Below are 23,739 nucleotides of genomic sequence, written 5' to 3' on the forward strand. Positions count from 1 at the left end.
AAACAGTTGGGTAAACCACGAGGTGAAATTGCTCAGGAAAACTACAACCAGAAGTCGAACTGAGATGGTATGATCTGTGACTGGTGGTATAGAATCTGACTTTGTTTCATCAGTAACATGAGTTAGCTGTCACCCTGAGAGGTGGACACCTAGGTAAGGTACCTAAAATGCAGCACAGTGCATAACAACTCCTAGGTCATCTTTATGTGACAATGACTTAACAATTTACAACAAAGGTCTTTCAAATAGAGTCCTCGAAGGCCTAAAGGGTCATTTTTCTGCAAACAAAGGAAACAGCTTTAGTTGTACCTAAACAGCATATCAGTTTATTATTTTAGGTATGTGCAGAGATACACTGAGATGACCAGTATTGAGTTTGATTTAACCCATTTACAAGCACTTATCCTGGGTGAATGGATATTTTAGCATCCAGTTTTGCCCTTTGTGGTAGTATATTTGTTATGCACTATTGAATTTCAGCAGAATATTTTAATCACCTTTTTAACAATATATAATTATTGTTGACAGCAAACCAACAAGAAGAAACACTTCTAGATTAATTAACAGTGACCTATAATTAAACATTGCAGTACTTAGAGATGGAGTGGTCCCTCGATAACATTGCTCTACTTTTAATGAGTGTTTATCATTCTTGTTTGCTTCCCCTGTGGCAGTTATCAAGGTTAGTTACAAAATTTCTTAATTAAATGGAAAAACATAGAAGACATTGTCTTAACAGAAAACAGCTTGAAATATTCGTGACTTAAGCATAATCTTAAAGTATGCAGACTCCTTCCCCACAAATTTTTAATCACAGTTTACCTCAAGTAATACCTAGAACTAAACTACAGTGCTGTATTCTAGGATTGTGCCTGTTCCTTTTCCTCTGAAGACAGAAGTATGTGTTATTAAATGTTTATCTTCTCCAACATGTGAATGACTCAAAAAATGTGTTTTTAAATTAAGCTTTGATATAGGATTTGTGATTCCTGGTCCAAGCTTCAGTAACCAGTTTCTACAGTAATTATGTAAATCTCTTTATTGCACATTTTCAAAATGTAGTCTGATGCTTAAATTAGATTCCTAATGGAATTAAAGGATCACATTCCTACCAAATTCCATATGGAGTTTGGTACCCAGAGTGCTCTGAGGAAATAATCTGACTTTCACCAATTCTGCATTTTCAGATGTCACCAGAAACAGAAAATTCCACCACACTGAGAAAAATTCTCTGCAATTCCTGTTGTTTCAGATTGAAAGCTGAACTAAAAAAATAAGATATAACTAAAAATAAGATCACATATAAGAGGGAGCTTCATCTTTAAACTATAACATGCTTATAAATTCTTGCTAAAGCTCAACTGGTTCATACAAGTACTATTTCTATGATTACACTATATATAATATGATTATTATATGTAAAATATGTAAAGACAAATTCTGGTAAAGAATGATCCTTATATAATATGAAATTTTTCTTCAGTAGAAATCCTGATTGTGCTGCTGGCAAAATATTCTTTATTTTTTTTCTTAGAACAAAAAACAATGTGCATGAAAGGTTATATATAAAACATTAAAAGAAGCACTAGAAAAATCAGAAAAAAAAAAAGTGAAAATAAAAAAAAGACCTTGTTTGGTCCCAGCCAAGTCTCTGTACTAGCTGGTCTGAGTAGTTAAAATCAGGCAATCTTGGGAAGGGAGGGAGGTTACCATTGTTTAAATCCTAGGTAAAAATAGAATACTGATTGGGTTCAAATGAAGGTTGTTCTTAGAGTAACTTGCTCTTACAGATTCTTATTGCCAGTCCAGATACTTCTTATGTTAAAGCACAGTTGCACAAAAATCTCCAAGGGGTACAGAACATCAGAAATTGCTACCTGGTAGCATTTTTAGTAGTGATGCAACAATAAAAAAGGTCTTGAAAAATAAAAGGATAAGGATGGACCACTTACACATGCCAAATATGTAACCAGAATAGTTATCTGGGAAACTGGAGGAGAGCTGTCTGAGAAGTGTATTTACTCACTGCCAGTTCTTGGCCTGGTTAGAGCTATGTGCTTGAAAGAGCATTTCCCAGCACTTTCTGTTTTTCTCCCACCATGCAGCACTTTCCCTTCCCCACTCACAGTTTGGCATCAGAGTCTGCCAGCCCTGAACACTGCTGCAATTTACTGCTGAGTCATCACTTCACCACTGTCACAGAACATCATCATCACTGCTCTTACAGGAATATTGCAACAGCAACCTTTTGGTATGAGGAGAGAGGATTCCAAGACATAGGCAGTGGAAGAGCAGAGCATAGTAGGTTCTTTCAGAAAAAGCTATCTTCTTCAAAGGAAGTTCCCTGGGGTTTGTGATCACTGGTTTGGAAACAGCAGAATTAGCGCTCCCCACGCTTTCATCTCTGCTCACATGCTATACTTCCAGAGCGCCCAAAGGATCAATGTTCGAAGGCAATGGGAACTAGAAGAGACTTCTGTTGTTTATCATGGTGTTGCTGAAGTCTTCTGGGGTTGACAGATGCCACTGCAGAAGGTTAATAAGATGAAAAAAGCTCTTCCAGCTGGACCGTAAGAGGGATTATGTCTGAGCAGCAGATAAACAGATTATTCCAGAAACAGACACTGCTTTTTTTTAAAACTTCGTCACTCTTGTCTTACCACTCCAGTCCCCCAGGCTAGAAGTGTGTGTGTTGAAGGGGCTTGCCCAGCTCTTGCATTCTGGCACCTGTTGCACTCTGCCTAGTTGCAATTCAATGCAGTCCAAGGCGGGGGACACCTGAAAAATAATAAGACAAAAGACGTTTGGGGATTTGAGTTCGTTAAGAAAACAGAATTCTTCTACTTGACTGAAATATTCTTATTTCCTGCATGATTGCTCTTGAAAACTGTGAATGATCAATAGACAGCATGCATTTGAAAACTGGATTAATATTTTTGATCATTTGCCTTGCTCTCCAAGTTCAGGGAAGCAGAGGTAAGTTCACGTATTAAAGGTTTAGATTAATTTTACATTGCATATGTTAAGAAACAAAATAATTTCAAGATCAGGAGTTTTCATATTACAGAATTTTGTGTTTGGAATGTGGTATTTTGACAATTCAACTAGAGACAGTACAGTTACTGACACACTGTTATAAAGCTGAAAAAGGAAATGTTGGCCTTAATTCTCATGTATGTTTCCCATGCTTTACAATCTCAGTAAGAGATGCCATCTAGATCCATTTTAGCTGAATATGTTCTGTTATGACAAAATATAATTTCAAAAACAACTATAATGAAGATGAAAAACAGTTGAAAGAACATCTAAGTGCTGACATTTTAAAAGATGGTCTTTCATCCCAGAAAAAAAGAGAAAATAGTAAAGTCTATCTTTGCATTTACTAGCCACTGTCAGAAAAAAAGTTCAAAAACTTTTAGATAGACAAATTCTGGAGGAATACACCATGCTGACAAATATGCAAAAACCAGCAATACTAGTAAGGATTACTGTAATAATAATTGTAAAATGATTTGCAAGAAAAAAATACAGACAACTCCTCTGTACTTAATTCAATAGCTAACAATGACTCATTTTAAAAATATTAAAAAGTTCACAGCAATTTCAAAGTTCCTTCAACAACAAAAAAGAAAAGATGGTGATGTGATTTTTCTTGATTAGTTCTATATTCAGTACACTTAGAGCTTTGGTGAATATGTTTAATTTTGGAGGAGGTTCCTTAATAACATTTACATCCATGCTTTGATATTTACATAATCGAATTAAAAGCCAACATAACTGCTTTATGTGCCCCCATGTCAATGATTTCTTTTTTTATGTCAATCTCAGGCCTGTTCATTAAATGCAAAGAATGTAAAATGATAAAAGAGAAGTATCCTCAATGTTCTCTAAATATTTGTTAAAGAGACAGTGTGAAATATAGTCTGCTGTCAATACTATTTGGAAAGTTTTATTTGCACTTTTTGTCTTGCTTTTCTTTGCACAGATTTTCTGTAAGAAATACAGAACACAGTTCTTATATGTCACCTAAATGATGTAAATCTTCTCCAGTGGACAATTAAAGTACTGAAAAAAAAATCCCTGGAGAAATGTACTGTATAAGTTAACCCTAGATTCATATTGTGGTGCTCTTTGATTTTACTTTTTAATACCACGTAAATAGTGTCATTTAATCATTAATGATACTTTAGAAATGTGGCCAAAAATGAGAGAATGGGTGGTATTTCAACTCTGACAAGAAGAAAAGTTCTATCAAAATGCACTGGGTTTACGTTTAAGTTGCATATTCTATGATGGAAAGAGACAGAATGAATTCCAGACAATTCATGCATGTTTGATGGCATCATTGTAGTCCATATTTATAATTATGAACTGAGAAAGTAATAATGTTAAAAGTGGGATCATATAGTTTCACTCCATTGCAAACCGTGATTGTGTTACAACACATTTTGTGTAAAACACCAGCCAAATGCTGGGAGGCTATCTTGACAGGAATACAAAATTGTCTATCACCTGCCTAAGAGATGCAGTAGAAGACTTGCTACATAAAATGTTCATCAACACTCAGGAAACTACGACCAGTCATAAACTTTACTTAACATCTTGCTTATGTAGCAATGTTCAAATTTTCTCATTTTTGATGGCTTTCAGGGGAAAAAAAATATTTCTATACATTCATGTGAATAATTAGAAAAATTCCTCCCCTTTATAAAGTATATATGATATGCATAAATGTATAATAATTCCTTTTTATTGACATGTAGTCATGCCACGTATAATATTTTTTAACTATGTTATTTCAAATGTATGCACACAGATCTCAAAAAACTTAATGGTTGTAGTAAGAAACTTCTTTTTCAGAGCAGAGGTGCTTCCAGAACTGTTATTTTATGACTTAGCATTAGGGTCATATACTTAGAGAAAGTGTTTTTCAAAAGTACACAGGCTGTCCCATTAGTCTGAACACTTGTATGAATCACTCAGTAGTGAACCTAACACAGATGTTTTGAGGGTTATTTTGAGGCTATTCAAGTTTGCAGGACATGTAAACTGTGACAGGCTAGGAAATAAGAGACTACGATATAAAATATCCCCATCTTAAATGAAAAAAACCATACAGACAATTTCTAAATATTTATAGAGTTAATCAGTTGATATCTTTTCCTCGTTAAAAAAAAACAAAACAAACAAAAAACCAAAACCAAACAAAACTATCTTAAATTCAAATTCTGCATTTACTCGCACTTTTATAAAAAGTGGGTTAACTTTTTAAAAGTGAGGCTTGCTTAGTAATGTGTTTTGGTTCTTCCTCCCTGTCCCTATTTAAGGACCAAAAGAGTGCTTCTTCCAGGCATTTGGAGGCTGTCCAGGAGCACCTTCAGTTCCACAGTAAACAAACAGGAAACTGTAGGAAGCAAAATAAACACTTTAGACATACAGCGTTTAACTTTGGCCATAATTTTCCCACTGTCCTGACACAAACTGTCTCTAGCAATGGAAAGGGAAAGTGAGGGGAATAAAATCTTTGTAACAGCACAAAATCTATGCACAAAATCTGGATAGAAAACCAATGAACACCCAGACTAAATACCAAAATCCAGAGAAGCTTTGAACACTCAAAACTATGCCTTGAGGCTGGGTACATCCTGGCATTTGATACTGAGAATGTAAGGGAGCTAGAGCGCGTTCAAGGCTGTTTTGTGTTACTTTTTTATTCAGCAAGCAAATATTCGCTATTTACTCAGCCATTCCTTAGGACACAAAGGCTTTGTGTTTGCTCTATGAAATCATTTTAATTCATTCTGACTGACCCCTTCACACTAGGCTGTTCCAATTCAGCAACAAATGTTGCAGATCTTCATTACTATAACTGCCCAATAAAAAAAAGGGTTAAGTAAATTTGTTAAGCCAAAGGAAAAGGTAATTCAAAGAACATAAAGCTTCAAAGAAAGAAAGAAAAAGACATCTGCCTTTTGCCCTAATATTATCTTCTACCTTCATCCATAAAATAAGAATTATCAAGTTAAAGTTAGGTTTCTTGGTTGTGCTTATAAACAAATGAAAAGTAAACTTTTTTTTTCCCCCTTCCCAAGCAAACATAACACTGCATTTTATATGGGTTTTAACATACTAATTTTCTGGCTAAAAGCCAAACTTGAATACAAATACTAGAACATTGTCACTGAATCTTAAAGATTAATTCCAGAAATAGTCACACCTGTGACAAAAGGATCAGTGAACCAAATGTGAATGAACAGCTAGGTATGTGGGATTTTTTCTCTGAAAACACCTGTGGACAAGATCACTATTAATAGGATTTCTCCTTTTACAGGACATTAATTTACAGGCTGTTATAAAATAACCCAAAGTCTTAACCTCCTAGAAATCCAGATCATTTATCCTATTCTTTATTTCTCAGCTAACTGTGGAGTCCCTATGGCCTCAGCAGTGCACAAAGTGACATGGCCAACACCCATCAGATGTAGTCAAACAGTGTCTTCTTTCCAGAGGAAGACAGTTCTTCACAGAAGGAAAACTGTGTATGCATTCTACTACATGCATTTCAATGTTTTAAAATATTTTATATATGTTTTCCCCCTGCTTTTCTACCTCTGTCCAACCTAGTTCCCTTGGGATTAAAATTAGTTTTCTGCTCATTTTCTATCACACAATTATTCTATTTTTATCAGGAATTAGGTGCACTATCCTGCACGTTCCATGCATTTTGTACTTTGTAAGCCCAGCTGTGCTTTAATTTCTTCCCTTTACGAATGTGTGATGTTGAATAACACGTGCTAAAAAGAAATATCTCTCTCTCTCCCCCTGCTTTTATATACATGTACACTAGCATTTAGTCACTGTCAGTTGCTATTTACTGGACAGACACTTCAGAATAGTAACCTATCTGGAAAACATAGGATTAACTATCATCTGGGAGTACCCTGACCCCTGCCACAGTGTAGGTGTGTTTTTATACCCTTACATAACAGCACACCTTATCACTGTATGCAAGCATACCACCAGTCTGACAGAGTAACACTATCATCATTGCACAAAAGCATGAGGACCCGAGGTATAACTCAGAAATTGAAGTCCTGACTTGTAAGAAGCATTGCAGTCATAAAGCAGGACTGCGAAGAGTTTGCTGGGCTGATTCTCAGACCAGCTGCCTAGTCATACAGACATTTGCAAATCAGTAGGACCCAGACTCATAGCTACACTAATTGTACTTAGGCCACCATGCTTTTCTTTTCAGTGGTGAGGTTCTACTAGCTTTTAAACTTCTACTTTGGTGCAGAGCCAAAATTATCTTCTTATTGGCCACTCTGAATCTTTCAATACCTCTCTCAGATTTTACTCAATTGTATATTAACAATCTTAGTAAGCCAGTTACCTGAAATACCAGATTTAGTGGCTATGTTCTAGGTATACCTTTCATACATATTAGTCAACACAGATCATAGAAATCCCAGGAGTTTCAGGTAGGAAACAGCAGCGCACTCATCTTTCATTTTGTGATTTCATGGTGACAGCACAAAACGAAGACGGTTCTAATTGAGTTCTTTTCCCTTTCCTCTTCTCCATCAAAACTAGACAAACAAGTTGCCATGCTTAGATCAAGAATTGGACTAGGTGTCCTCCAAACCAAACTTGGTCTATGCAGCTTGATACATAACTAAGTTAAATAAGGTTAAGTCCAAGTCACTCTGGCTAATTGACTCCATCTCATTTTGACACAGAGACTGTAGATTGTACTGCAGGATAAGTGACCCTAAACCATGAGGAAAATCAAACTGTTCCAAATACACAAGCTGAAGCAAAGAGATGGCACTGGGGCTTCTGGCAGCTGGAAGCATTCCCTTATGCCAACCATCCTAATTGTCAATATATTTGAATACAGGTATCTCAATAAGCTCATTCTGCACCAAGACTCTTTGCTGTCTATATCAATATTTCAATAGTTTTGATAGTGTGAGTCAAAGTATAACTGCAACTTGAACTTACACTGTGTCACTGGCTTTCTCAGAGGATAGCTGTACATCTCGAGAATGACTACTCAGAAAAATAATAGCAGAGGTGTTCAACTTAGTGTTTCATCACTACAGATTGGATGCATGCCTCCAAGAACTACTGAAACATTTAAAGCATTTTCTTGCATCCCTTGATGTAAACCATATCAGTTAATAGAACAGCCTTTCAGGTCAGATGCTACAAAGATGGCCAAGGAAAAACAAATAGATACACATTTCATATGTCAACATTAAAAAAGTCATTTTCAATGCTGTTTCTAGTCCAGATTCTGGACCTTAAGAAGAATGTTATAGGATTCAGAGGTTGGCAATGAAACCATAGATGGTCTTTGATATTTTCTAAGAATTCCAGTAGCAGAAGTTCACAGAGTTGATAAATAAAAATTTGTACTTTTCTGTCTGAAAGAGGATGTATAAATTTCTACCTTTAATGAGAGTTATTATGTCTAGGAAAACATGAGTTTCTCATGATATTTTTTCAGGTTGGAAGAAAATGTGTGAAAATCACATGCTGACTCATAAAGATATCAGCATGTTCAATATTTGTGGTTGGTACAGACAACATTTAATGTGAATGTGGATTCATCATTAGTATAGGACAACTATATTCACAAAAACAGGAAAAGCTTATCAGTGGCATATTATGTTTTCTATTCTCATCTATAATAATTATTTTGCCATGAATTGTATAGTTAGCACAATTCAAAGATAGTACCAAATTATCTGCTTACAGAGGGAGAAAAGACTATGTTTGCCTGCTCCAGGGTCTATGAATAAATTTCATAAAACTGGCTTCAAATTATCTTCTTACCTTTCTTTCTGAAGTTGGTTAACAATTGCATTTCTCCACTTGGCATAGAAAACCACATGGCTTTGTGTATTTGAGAGGAGGGGAATAGCCGAGGGATTATGATATTTGCTTTAGTTTCTCTGTGTTACCTACTTGCCAAAATTAAATTCTTCACACTTACTGAAATCCAAAAGCACATTGGCTGATGACAGTAGTGACCTTTGGTACCGAAACGTAAATCTAGGTTAATTTAAAGGGTTCTGAAAAAGAACAATTACCTAATGCCATCTCCTAGCTTTGAATATAAAACCATTAAAACAAAAAGGTTTCGAGGTTTTAATAAAATTTACCCATTTACTAATATCATAGATTTCAAAATAACTTATTCTTCTTCAGATTTGTTTCCATACATGTTCTGTAATGTAGATTGTTTCATTATAACCAAACATTTAGTATTCTTAACGTAAGAATAACAACAGGATACATATCACGTAAGGATTCATGGGAACCTTACCTTATTTGAGCACTGTTAACAGTAACTGCATTCCTCATCTTCCATAAACATTTAAAGAAACATCCTCATGCATTTCTGCCAAGAAGCAGATTTATGAAAACCCACCATTTTCCCGGATTCTCAAGAAAGAAAATCCCTTGGTACAGATCTGTTTTTAAAAATTAACCTAGTCTTTAAAAGGTTGAAAATTATAGAACTTACCTTTTAAGCAGAAGCCAGGAATTCCTCTCCTGTGTCATAGAGAGCTTGAATGCAGCTTGGGAATATGTGTAAGGTGATGTTTTGTCATGGTGAATCCAAGCAAGAGATACAGGGTTCAGACCAGTATTGTCTCCACTGCACAAGCAGGGTCTAGCACTTCCCTGATGTGTAAGGTGATGCTGAGTCTTATGTCACAAGATATGAGAGGTACATGAAGCGTTCTGTATTGCTGGGTGTAACCAGCTTGGTGGTACTTGTACGGGAAGTTTGCTAGGAGATGTTGGCCAGCTTACCACAGCTTAACTTTACACTGGAGGCCTGGACCTGGCCCCCAGAGCACTTTGCCACAATGAGATACCCAGGCCTCACTCCACAGGCAATGTTACTATTTAGTCACATTTAAGAACAGAATTCGCAAACTCAACATACCAAACAGGAATTACCAAACTCATCTTTGTCAATATTTTTTCTGAGAAATTAGAATTATTCACTTTTAATATAAATGCCTTAGCACTCTTTCCCTCTTTTAGAAACAGAGGCATTCTCTTATGACCACAATTCCTCTTCTTCTGAAGCTAAGCATCAAAGTCAGCTGCTTATCTTTCAGCAAAACTTGCCCACAGTAGTGGATACTGCCCTCTTACCCAGCAGTTCACTGGCTAAGTGCACTAAACCTGGAGAACTGAGATCTAAAGTGAGTTCCCTCCTGTGCCTCAGCTATCCCAGTTAGAGACCAGATGAGACCCACCAGGATGCAACAATGATTTTGGCTGAGTCCCCTTAGTAATTCCTTTCAATGTTCTTTCACTGTGTGTATTAAAAACAATTAAATAATATATTGGACCCAAAGATAACTACAAGCAAGCCATATAATCTTGTGTTTAAGGGCACTGAGCTCTCAGAGACAAGACTTGAGCAGATTAAATATTAGCATTAATTTTTCTAACATGGAATTCCATACTCTGAAGTTTTTAAAACTGTGAGCCTTTATGGTTGTAAAAACAAGCTTGGACATGCAATGCAAACACAGTTACAGTGTCTGAAAAAGCCCTGGCAAAGCAGGCCCAAACACCAAGAATACAAGAAAAGGGCCTCCACTTTCACATCTGTATAGGAAGATAGACATTGTTGCATGATTCCCTGAGAGAAGATAGGTGCTGCTCTTAGTACTCACACGCAGGATCTAGGTTGCATTTGATGATAAGGCCATGCCATATTTTAATCTGTTCCTGCTCATCTAAGCCCCTTTGGCCCAGTTAGACTCTTCACATGCAAATGACCTGAGGAAATATGGCATGACAAAAAATAAAAATTTAAAAGGAATATAAGGAGAGAACATGTCATGGGCAAGTGCCACTAGAACATGGGATCTTCACTTGCCATGACAGGAGGAGACTAGTTGTAGGTAAGAGTCTAGGATATTACCTCTCTTTGTACTTTCTATGCTTCATCTGGTGTTTACACTGATCAGCCCTTTAAGAAATCTCAAGACCAACTTTCCGTAACCAGTCAGCCACGCTTTGGTTACTGGCTCAGTTATCAACGTAGGACTGTTGGCCCCACTATATATTTAGCAGCAACACATTTACAGGATCTTTGCTGAATTAAACTTGATTAGCTTTCCTCATCATATTTCAGCAGTTCCCTTAAATAAGCCTTAACTTTTAATTAACAATTATTTTATTTTGTGGGCAATACATCTCATTTGTCAGTCAAGCATTCCTCTCTATCCTAAGCACATCCACTTATTTTTCAGACTCATTTGCTTTTTCACACATTTCAAACCTTGTGATGATTTAAGGATGGATTACTCAGACTTTTGTCACCTTGAATTTTGCTGCCAAATCTTTAGTTACCATATCTTAAATTCTTATCTTTGTATACAATAACATCTAAATTTTCTCAGGGCAAACTAAAAGTCTACTGCCAAAATAATGCTGTCTGTAAACGTTCCTACACAGAAGTTGTCTACATTGCTGGAAAAAACCCAAACTACAAACACCAAAATTGGAGGCCTCCCAAAACTGATACTATTAAGAAAGAGAAATTAATAAAGCTGTATAGAGAAGCATCCACTATAGTTATACGAAAAGGTGTGAATATGAGCTTCTTGTTCCTGTGTTTATAAAAGTAAATTTAAAAAAACAAACAAACAAACAACAACCCCCCCCCCCAATGCTGACCAGTAATCCAAATGGCTTTAAACTCTTTCTCTAGAATCCAGTTCAATAATGATATGCTTTTCCTTTTTCATAATGGATATTATTAAAAACTCATAAGAATTCTCACCTTTGAAAAATATTCCTCCTGCCTTGTTATTTTAGTTATGGTGTAAATTTGATAACACAGGTCTCAAGAGACACAGAGGAGAGGCCTGACCTAATTCCACAGATTTCAGATTTTTATTTTGTGAAATGAATACCATTTATCTTCCTGGAAACAAAACCTGAAGAACAGAACTATGCACTTGAGATATCAGTATGGTTATCAAAGCAATTTGATTAGATCCCATATTAATTTGATCGCTGTATCATATTTTGGAAATTGCTTTATGGTATTTTGGAAAAATTTTGTTATATTTGTTTGAGTTCAGGACTAGAGGTCAGGAACTCCAGATTTTAATAACAGCTGACAGAGACTATGCAGACAAAACTGCCTCAATATTTTTCCTCAAGTATGTCACCTGGAAAATGAGGACAACGGTATAGATTCTTTCATGTGAGAATAAAGGAGGAGAATTACAGCTTTGGTTAAGACATCTTGGAGAATAAGCTGAAGTACACTAAACTGTTAGCAGACTTATATAGATGTCTGCCCTTCTGGCCTAAAACTATCAAAGAAAACTCAAAATCTTAAATATAACTCTTAAAGGTAAAACCGAGTTAAACAACAGAGTTAAATAAGAAAAAGTCAAATTGGATAGTGTTTATTTAGGGTAAACTTTGAATGTTTTAATTACATATGTTTATTTCAGAAAAAAGATTGAGGACAAAAAAATTTAGAAAGATTATTTATTTTAAGAAAAGCATACCAGCATAGTATCATTGGGATTTTTTACATGATCAAATGATGTACCCTGTAAAATTGCACCTCTCCAGTTTACTCTGTTACCATGTTGTATGGTAATATTGGGCAGTCATATGGAGAAAAGGGCTGATGCTTTCTCCAATTCAAATTTTGCTTAAGTTTAGTTAAAAAGTGATTTCAAGGAATTATGATAATAAGAGTTATTCTAGTAATGGAAATTTACTAACCAGAAGGTATAAATTAAATGAAACCTATTACAATAGAGATACTTTAGAAACAGACCCCTCAAAAAAAAAAAAAAAAAAAAAAAAGGAAAAAAAATGAACATTGAAGGGAAAGAATGAAAAGAGAAAGAATTTAAATCCATCCGAAACTGGCTGGCAGAACAGCTCTAACTGAAGCAGAAAAAGTATGGTCATTTTCTCAGCCTGAAAAGCCCAAAAAGGGACTCTAACCTAGAGAGTTTGAAATCATTACAACAATCATTTGAAAAGAATCTCCTTTGTCAGTATTATGAACAGTATAGTTCTTAATTCAAGTTAATGACTTAGGGATAAATCCTGGAGAAGAAGCAAATCCTTCAAGAAAGGCCTCTGCTTCATACAAAAGCTATCAAAGAGCTTAGTGACAAAATCCTCTGCCCCAGTTGGTCAGGCTGCCTGGGCAGCTGGTCTGTTGCAGTTAACATACATTGCAAAAGGTACACCTTGTAAAAGGACTTAAAACTGGCTACCTTCCATGTGGATATTTGGTTAGAGTATTTCAGGGGTCTTCTTTGAGGTTTCAATGGCATTGGATTTGTTCTCTCATCCCATGTATCATTTAAATAACTCAGTGTCTCAGCTGATGCAGTGTTTGGCTACTTGTGGTTTCTGATTAACTTAGTAATGCATATTCACAGTTTTTATGCAGTTTCTGGTTCATGATCAGACATTAATGTGGAAAAATTACTTCCATTTCATTTAACGTCAAACATTATATGACTGCATCATCATTTTAAATTACCTTGCAACAATTAGACAGTTACAGGTCTACAGATTGCTGCCTCTGGTATGCATTACAAAACATTATGATAACCTATTGCCCTTATTTTATAACTTCCTTTCTTTCAGACAATATTCATTGTAATCAACCAGTAGATTTTTTGCTCTATCAGAGTAGTATCTATATCAAAATATAGATGTCACTACTATGATTTCTACACTGTAAACATTGGATGTTCATTTTGAAGTTAAATAAGAACTGAGACAAATAGATGCACATACATATGTATACTGACATACATGGTGGAACTTTCCCCATTCTTTATTTCAAGTACTATTCTTTCTGTAACAGTACTCTTTTCAAATATTTTTCTTTATCATTTATCTGCCTACTTTTAACATTTAATTAACACAATTCCAAATTGTCAAGATAATGTGGTTTTAACCTTCCTTATTTTCTCTTGATTTGCCTAAGAACATGATAATTAGTGTTTGTTATATGCAAACATATATCATCATATGTTATATGACATTTCTTCTTTCTCCAGCAAACTGCTAATCTTTTACTTTTTTTGATAGTGCTGCTCTTACTGAATTTATTCCTTTTTAACATGATTATTTCCTTTTATTCTTCTGTTAAAAGCTTTTAAACAATTTTTCAAAGTATTTTTTTCATTTGGTTCATCAGGATTCAGGAACATATACACCTTGTTTAAAGTTTTGTAGTTCTCCGAAAACGTCCTTTACTCTGTTTACATTTCTCTTTAATTTTTATGTGTAATTACTGTATCAAATGTATTAAAAGGCAACTAAAAAGGTATTTCCAAATTAATTGTAACATCTTTATTAATATATATACAAAATTTTGGAAGACAGTCTAAAAGATACTTACTGCTCTTGTCACATGAGCCTGCAAAATGTTATATTTCAGCTCATTTAAATGCGTACTTTATATGCTATTTTTTATCATCAACATTTTACATTAACTTCAGCTGCTATGTCATGTAATACTGAATCACAAATACTTAGGAAGTGGAACTAAATTAGTCATGACTTTTTGCATGCCTTTTGTGATGGAAGTTCTTGTGCTTGAGCCTATTTGGACACTCTAGAAGCATTTCAATTTTTCATAGCTGAATAGCTCCATAAGTAAATTCTAGATCTTCGATTCCCACTCACTGGTTTCACTTTTTTCAACTGTAGTTGTTCCACTTTGCCAGGAATTGTTGAAGATCTATTGAAATACAATGCCAGAGCTTCCACAGCACCTATCAACCAGTTGAAAAGAAACAATTGTAGTCTGTTCTAGCTAATACTTCAGTTTATGTGAGGGAAGGATAGAGGAGTGCAATGTGGAGTAAAAGAGAGAGACTGGAAACAGCTCTTTCTTTTCCCAAGGGCAATAAAACTCCTGTTCAACTTTTGAAAGCTTCAGGGTCCAGTTCTTGGGATAGGTTCAAGACTATGAACCTGATGTAAAGGGAGATGTGCCTTGAAGCCCAAAGGAACTGTAAGAATATCTTAAAGGGTGGAGATTTAAGGTACAATAATTTCTCATTTAACTTCTCCGATAGTGTAGACACCTACTTACACTGTAGACTGATACAGATATTCTTTGTTTTCCCCAGGCTCCAGACCATTACTTATCACTGCTCTGTAAAGTTCCCTACAGGTCAATATGCTCACAAATGAGATGTTGTAGCACAAAGTTCAAGCACTTAAATGTCCTTTGTGGATCTAATCTAAAGTCGCTTTTGAAAACAGGATTTAGGGCTTCTGACACTTTTACCCTATGTGTCCTGGGGTCACGTGTTGAGATATAAGGAAATTAATTGCCAGGTCTCTTGAGCCCCAGTTCCCCCATGTGAACACAGGATGCTTCTCCTCAGCACACTAATTTGGTCAGGGCATTGACACCACTATAATGTAACAAAAAGGACTCTCAAGTTTATGCCCATTTTCCAGATATGAACTTGCCTTGGATACCTACTGCCTATGCAAAGTATGTTTATGTACATGCTTATTTTTATCTTTTCCAGAAATTCCTAATAAAATAAACCATGCTGAAGCCAAACATCTTGCAGACGCCTCAGGGTCAGACAAAACTGAAAGAACAACAAAGAGGTCCAGAGTATCAACCATAAGGAGGATATTTGACATGGCAAAGCACCGAACAAAGAGGTCATCCTTTTTCTCAACTGGTGTGAAAGTTTGCCCACAAGAATCTGTGAAGCAGATTTTAGCCAGTCACCAAGCTTACTATAGATTAAGAGGTAAGATGATTATTGTAGCATGTACTTCCTCCTGCAAAGTCTTTCTTTTAATTGAGGAAACACAGTAATTTTCCAGAATCTTGTTCTTCACCTTTAAGCAGTGTATGTGCTATTTGCTTTATGGTTTATTTTTACCATAGATAAGCATAACATAGATAAAGTTACATGTGCATCAGCAGGGTTCAAGACAGAATTACCAGAAGAAAATAAAAAAATGCACTCAAAGGACTAATGAACTTGGAGTAATTGCATAATGTTCTAGCATGGCTGAACGTGAAGACCAAATTGTGCTTGCATTACTGTGTAAAGATGTACCACCTTTCTCATAAGTGCAGCAGGTACCATCGTTGCAAGTCTGAATTAATCCCACCAGTTTAAGACAAACAATGAAAGTATTAATTGGTCATTGCACAAATATGTTGGTGTATCTGTAGTTACAGTAAGTCTGTAGCAGTGTTAGTATACAACAAGCACTCAGATAATTGTCAGCAGGTCATGAAAAGAACTTAGTCTTATTTTCAAAAGGTCTCAAATATTTCTTCTGCCTTTTCTCAACTAATTCGCTCTCTCCCTAGCCATTTTTTACTTCCGTTCCCCATAGAGAGCCTATAGAGTTATCACTCCAACTCTGGGTCCCTAGAGAGCACGGTGCAAATAGGCTCCTGGTTTTCATATTTTCTCTCTTCCTCCCTCTATCCCTTCCAGTCTTTCACTCAGTGACTGTTTCAATTTGTATTAGAAAAATGCATATTTTTGCACTGCAGCTGGACAGTCCAAAGCTAATTCTAAAACAAAGTCAGCAATTCTGGAATGCAAGTATCCAAGGCAACGTCTGCTCTCTAAATCTCCTCTGCTTATCTGTTTTTCCTCTATATTGGTCTCCAACCATTCACATACATCCATGTAACTTGGCTCCTTCTTGGTTCTCTTTTAGATAGCTCTCTGAAATGAAACCTGGATGTAGAGCTGCAAAACTTTTACTCCAGCAGCCACTTGCTAGAAGTAGCATAGGAAAATTACACTAATGTCTGTAGCTATTCCTATAGATACAAAAGTATTTGGTCTCCATTGTAGCATCGTATGGGCACTAGAGAGAAATCTGAAATGTGTTAAACAGGTTGATCCAAGAAGCATTTCTTAAGTTCAAATTAATCCTGAAAGTCCCTGAAACTCACTGGTTACATCCCAAATGGGGCTGAAAACAAGCTGTCCTGAAACAGGTTGATATCATTAGCTTGAACTCAAAGAACCGTACATATGACCCTTTTTTTAAAAAACTGAATATGACAATACTACCGACTTTTTGGAGAGCAGCACATCACCTGGACTCTATAATAGTGCAGGCAGGTTTAAACTTACATCTCCTTTTCCTCAGCAGTGTTCTACACTCACAAAATTCTCTGAACAGGTGTCATCTAGTTCTTCAACTGAAACCTGAGTACTTCCCCAAAAAGAAAGCAATCAAACAGATGACTGCAGCTGAATAATTTGTACACTCATTCAGAAAAAGGTGTTTCTGCTCCCTTGAATAGTTGCACATATTGCATTACAGTATCCTTCATTAAAACCTCAAAAAACTTTTCCTGCAAGGAAAGATCACAATCCTTGAATCTGTAACCACAGTACAAGCCTTCATGGAAAGGTAATCTGGTATCCATGCTGGAGCCTTACAGCCTGTGCCTATCTGTGGCACAATCTTACCTTCATTTTGTTTCATACATATACTTTCAAGTCTGTTCTTTTCTGTGTCTAAAGTCTAGGAGATCACTTCTACCCCTCCAAGTCCCATGACACATTTAGAACTGTAATAGCACCGTGGATCATATCAGTCTTCTAGAGAATTTTTCTGCTTTCTAAGAAAAATTACACTTTTTTTTTTTTTTAACACACACAAATATACTTCCAGGAATGAGCACATGACACAAAAGAGCTCAAATACAGGAGCTCAGACAGTTTCTATTGGATAACCTGAGGCTACTGTGACCCTACACCAACTCTGAAATAATACACTATAGCATAAATCACAATGAGGACAGTCCCTCATGTGGGGCAAACTGGGTGAAAGCATAGAATCATCTACAACACCTCCTCAACTGGTCATGTGTCACATTTATCTGGTAACTGGATTACTTATCATCAGATGGTATATCTTTATTCAGCAGTTGCCGCTCAGAGAAACAGATACCAGAGAGCTGCAAGAAAAAGAGGATAAAAAGTAGCTTTAACTGCTAGCTCATAATGAATAAATCTCCTCAAAAGACAGCCTGTTCCTTTTTAATAGTCTGAGCACATCTGCTGCACATGCAGTTGCTCTACGGGGAAGGCAGGTTGCTCCTGAGGTATTATTGAGGGGCTCTAACCCAGCTGGGTGAGTACATCCCTACAGCAAGTTTAGAGTATACCTAGAGAAATGACTGCGCTAATTTCAGAGACATCGATAATGCAGATAATGAACTCACTCTAAGTCAAAGTAGCTATCAAGTACTGAAAATAAATGACCCATCTCACAGTAATGAGCTTTGCAAAGTAAAGTGCTACAGGCAACAGTTTTTAAATTGCAAGTTTCTGTTAAAATGTTTTTTTCTAATAAGTTTTAAAATTCCTCTCTCTAAAATTCCTCTCTCTTAATTTTAACCAACATTTCGAAGTGTGTTGCTTCATTTTGCGTGATGAATGTGTAAACGTGCAAATACCAAATCACTTTTAAAAGGCTTTCAAGTTTACTTTTTGGTAGAAAGCATCCATCCCCAGCCCCTTTCTTCTTACTCAGTCTGCCAGGAAGCTGTGTGGGAAGCCTTTCGTATTTTTCTGGATCGGATTCCTGATACTTCTGAATATCAGAACTGGGTTACTGCCTGCCAGAGGGAAACCTTTTGCATATTCGACATTGGCAAAAACTTCAGCAATTCCCAAGAGCATCTGGAAATAATCCAACGGGTAAGGATTACTGACACTTGTTTATAAACTGGGAGAGACTTCCAAGTCCCTCCCTATCTGCTTATTTAAGGGCAAAGTATTGCTCAGGAGGAGGAGGGGGCATATCTTAGAAAAAAAATATACAAGGATAGTAAGAAAAAGAGCTAACAGGTTTCTGCTCTATCTGGTTGGATACACCCACTAGTAAAATGCTGTTTTTCTTAATCTTTTTGCAGCGAGTAAAACATAGAACCTTCCAGGAAAGGTAAGTAGCACAAGTAGAACCTTGTCACTTGATGTTACTGCCTTTTTTGAAAAAGATATGTGTAGATGCATGTGGATGTGAACAGATATACAGATAGTATTGTGGTGTATTTGGTGTGTGCTGTGAGAGAGGTGTATACTGTATGTACCATAGTACACAGCAATTGAATCACAAATAATGGAGGTGGCCAAATGTCTGAGTTACCTGTTCACTTCGAGACACCACATAATGTTTTCTCAGACTGATGTGAGCATGAAACCCTGTCAGAGACATGGCTCTTCATTAGACCAGTGTTGATTGGGAGTATGACAAAAGTTGCTATATAGTTTCTCATATAGGAAAGTCCAAGAGCTTAACAAAGTTTATCTGAGAGGCTTCATTAAGCAATAATATAAAAACTCTATGCCTTCACTTTACCCTTCTCCTGTATTTTTACACATCATGACAGTGTCAACTAATGTGATACTTTCTTCTACAAACTCTTTGAAAGAAATATGCTTCTGGCAACACTCAGAAGTCTGACAATGGCAGGATTAAAGTTACAAAAATACTGAACTCTGTCTCTCTGCATATAAATGCTGTAGTACACCCAGACAAATCATTGTCCATAACTCCTCTGAATAATGTATTATTTTTTCCTTCAAGTTTTTTTGATTTTCAGGACGTTTTCAGGCAAATAATCTTTTGCATTCATAAGTTACACTGTCTCATGATCACAGAGATCTTAGGCATCTCTGTTCATTCCAACATGAGAGATCTGAGGGCTTTTTCTCAGAAATGTATTTTTAATAATGTAGGCCCTAATTAAACTCCCCTGGAAGGCCAAAGGGAGGTCTTTTCATTCAGTCTAGTGCAAAGAGCAGCAGCTAGGCATTAAGTGACTGATCTCAGAGTTCTTAAATTCTTTGTCAACAGTATGGTTTTCCCTAGACATAGTTGAGAAGATGAAGTAAATGCTATGAAATTACTCGTATTTTAGCGGGAAATACAGCCAGCCATGATTATGCATGGTTGGACTTCATCTTTACTGTTATGTGGCTTGGGAAACATTTTGTATCTTCTGTAGATGCCACATAGAGAGATCAGTCTCCAGTTAAAACACAACACATAATTAGTTAGCATTGTGAAAACATTATAAAATAGTACTTTTGTTCTCACTGCATAAGATATCCAGAGGATGTGGTAAATCAGTTGTTGTTCATGTTCTTTATTTATGTTATTAAACATCTCAGTTGGTCCCTTATAGAAATGTATCTCATACATCCTTTCTGTCTACACTGCAGGCTTTATGCTATCTCAGTTAACACCACATCACACATTTACAACACCCTTATTCTTTCGCTCATACCAGTTTTCACAAATACTGCATCTGTGTGCACTGTAGAAATTTTGAGGAATTCTATTCTCATTTATTTCGAAGACTGGGTTTTTTATTTTATGTTGTGGGTTTTTTCCACACCCTACTTAGAACTCAAAACAATTGAAATTCTTCGCACCCCAATTTCAGGAAAAAAAAAAATCTCAAAATGTCCCTAAGAAGATTCTTATCTAAAAATCTAAATTTTCCCAAAAGCTGAATGAATAAAAATTTGGTTTTAGAGCAGAAATTATTCCATAACCTTAACAACATGAATATCTAATACATCTATAATAAAATGTACTTAGATATACATACTAGTTCTGCTTTTCAGGCAAGCCAACAGTTGCAATTGCAAAAGGTGTTCATTACCTCATGGCTGTAAAACTTACAACAGAAAATAATATCAACAATACAAAACCAAACCCTGTGATACAAGGCAGACAACCTTACATCATACCCACCATATTCTTTCTTGGGTTTTCAGCTGTCTTCCATGGGGACCATGGCAGGCATTAACCCATGAACATTACATCTCATAGTAATCTGGATCCAGGAATCTGACTTGAAACTATCATTATTTGGAAGCATTCTTATGATATTATAATGCAGGCCAACAACTGAAAAATAAATACATCCATCCTCTCCTCAAACCATACCATACAAAACTCTCTTGGTACTGTGAAATGTCCATTGGTCCTAAAATTAGGAGAGGCCCAAAGCTCTCACTGAACTATATTGACAGGATGAAATATAGCAAAGGAGACAAAAGTTGGTTTAGATGGTGTACAAGAAGTCTTGCTTCCATTTTAGACAGTGGTCTACCATTCCTTAAGCTCAAAGGGAAACAAAAACAGACCCAGTGCAGTGATTTAATCTCTGTAATCCCATCCCTCCAGTTGCATGGATAAAATCAGTCATGAAATCTCATGAGCAGATTCCTAACAGGACAGATAGTCCTTGGTGGAGGAATATATCAAATCAGTATTTTTGTAAGAGCAAATATTCAACTGAAGTAGAGGAAACGAAATACATAAGCTGTCGAATAAAAAATATGATCTACTGTTCCACTGCCTGTTTAACCAGCTTACAAAATATTCCATTAGAAATAACTTCACTCATTTAAACCACACTTCTATATTTCTAAATTTTTTTACACTTTTTTCATTGCCAGTACAGTATGGAGATAATTAAATCACTCATTTATTTTTAATTGATAGGAAAGATGAAATATCCACAGAGAAAATAGGAGGCAAAAAGGTGGAAGAAATTCCTTCCATTTCTACAGGTAAGATCAAGTCTGCTTTTTGTATGTCTGTCCTTTAAATAGAATTGCTAAAGTCAGTCATTCTTAGGTCTTAAAAGGCTGTAATTTAATGAATGCAGTAGAAGCGTGACAAGTTCAGTGAAGTACAAAAAAAATGTTTTTAACAAAATAATCTTTATGAAGCAACTTTTATCTCTTTACAGCATGTCTGCTACTCAAATGTAGCATTCCAAGTTGATTTTTGCTTTCAGTCACACACATGCAATGCTACTGATGTTTGACCTGGAAGAAAGTCTGTCTATTGTATAAAACATAGCAGCTTTGCCCATGCCATAAGTCACGGCCACCTTCCAGTGGCACAGGCTTGTGCTCAAGCACACCCTCCTTAAGGAAAGCTGCTCCAGTGAGCTGACACCTGACCAACAAAGAAAGGGGAAGATTTTTGATGTGCAAACTTGTTCTTGCCTGACTTTTCTTTTAACCCCCCTGCAGGCTCCCCTGGCACACCCCTCTCTCCATATGCACCTAATGGCACGCTGCTCAATGAAATCGTTAACGACACGAAGACTCCTGTGAAGGTCAGGGCAGCCTGTTTTCCTATCCCATTTTTTCACTCACCTTTTTTTTTTTTGAGCTCAGCTAGAAGAAAAGAGGAAGAAGCCTTATAAACACTTAGTGCTTCAAAACCATGAGTTCTCCCATCTGTTTCAACCAGTGGAACTGAAGGGGTCTATTAGCATCTGTTCTGTACCAGAGTAGGGCATGATGTTTCTCAAGCATGAGATAGAAAGTATACAAGTATGGAAACCAGCTTTTAGGAAGAGTCTTCATTCTTTGAAGGAGGGGCCTGTTGCCTATCTTGCACCATTTTGCAACCTTATTATTTAATAAATAACACAAAAAACCATACCTTCTAGGACTGCCACAACACAGGAGATAAGACTGGCCCTTCCTTGCCTTTTTCTGGCCAGACAACCAGCTATCAAAGAAGCATCTCCACTGCTGTCTCTTCAGAGCAGCCATGCAGCACAGCTCTGGAAACTACCCCTTCCTCCACAGATTTACAGCAGCTGCCACCAGTTACCTCTGAGAGAGGGGTGGAGTGCTGGGAGGAGTTGTTGTTTTCCCTATCCTGGCTGCTAGAAAGGTAGTCCTGATCTCAGCACAGCTGTGTGGCCTCAGGGAACCTCCCTCTGGAGGCATTACCTGGGAGGACCCTGCTTCTGAGGAGCCTTCGCTCTTACATTTTCTCTTTGCTCTGAGAGTTTTTCCAATCTGTAGAACAGCTACTTGAAAAACCTCTTTTTTTTTTTTTTTTGAGGGGGGGTGGTGCATACTGACTGTAGGAAGAGGCTCATTTGGGGGCAGGAATGCTGGGTGAGGCCTTGCCATCACATCCCTGGCAAATCACCACTGTTCCCCATCCCACCTATATAAGCTCCTCAGCTCTAGCACAGGAATTGCACTGGCATGATCCCATATAAATGCTGTTTTTACTGCCCAAAATTATTACATCCTTGTAATGTAAGAAAGCAAAATGATCTTTAAATAGTCTCAACTTTCTATTACCTACCTGTATCTCAGATCTTACAGCGAAAGAGCGAATAGAATATGAGGGAGAAGTGGGTTTAAAATCACTTATTTGTGATGTTTGAGATGTACCAGATGATTGTCATTAACCAGTTTCTCCTTGTTACAGATATCCTTATTCTTTCTTGCCCAATCCTCTATCACCAGCTTCCTAAAGGCTAGCTCCTCAAAAGTCATAGGGCAGCTATGTAGAAAGAGCATATTCCCGAATCTTCCATTTATATGATAGAACATTACAGAATGCTCTTTCTCTAACTCATGAGCCCCATTTCTAGACACAACACAAAACGTACATTCTTCTAAAACTGAGGTATCCTGAGGAATGATATAGCAGAGCTGAGTTTTGCAGAATCAGTGGGTGCAGAAAGTGCTCTCTCCCATTTCACTCCACATTATGTGGTTCTATTATTAACATCTTACTTTCTCTCTTATCCCCTGCCACTGCAATCACACTTATTTCTTGTTCTGCTTATTTTTGGAAGGTATGAAAGCCTAGGTGTTATGTATGGGACAGATGTCTCGAGCA

The 23,739-nt window shown here is 36.6% G+C and overlaps 1 protein-coding gene across 1 annotated transcript in view; it reads left to right on the forward strand.

The window, feature by feature from the left end:
- Window positions 1-2,113: 2,113 nt before the first annotated feature.
- Window positions 2,114-23,739, forward strand: part of IMPG1 (interphotoreceptor matrix proteoglycan 1) — a 54,024-nt gene continuing 32,398 nt past the window's right edge. The window contains 6 exon segments of the mRNA XM_032684457.1: window positions 2,114-2,976; window positions 15,585-15,818; window positions 18,589-18,755; window positions 18,971-18,999; window positions 21,577-21,644; window positions 22,116-22,201. Of these exon segments, the coding sequence (XP_032540348.1) occupies window positions 2,910-2,976; window positions 15,585-15,818; window positions 18,589-18,755; window positions 18,971-18,999; window positions 21,577-21,644; window positions 22,116-22,201 (651 nt within the window). The 5' untranslated portion in view covers window positions 2,114-2,909.

The sequence above is a fragment of the Chiroxiphia lanceolata genome, chromosome 3 (genome assembly GCF_009829145.1).
Source record: "Chiroxiphia lanceolata isolate bChiLan1 chromosome 3, bChiLan1.pri, whole genome shotgun sequence".
In the NCBI taxonomy this organism is placed as follows: domain Eukaryota; kingdom Metazoa; phylum Chordata; class Aves; order Passeriformes; family Pipridae; genus Chiroxiphia; species Chiroxiphia lanceolata.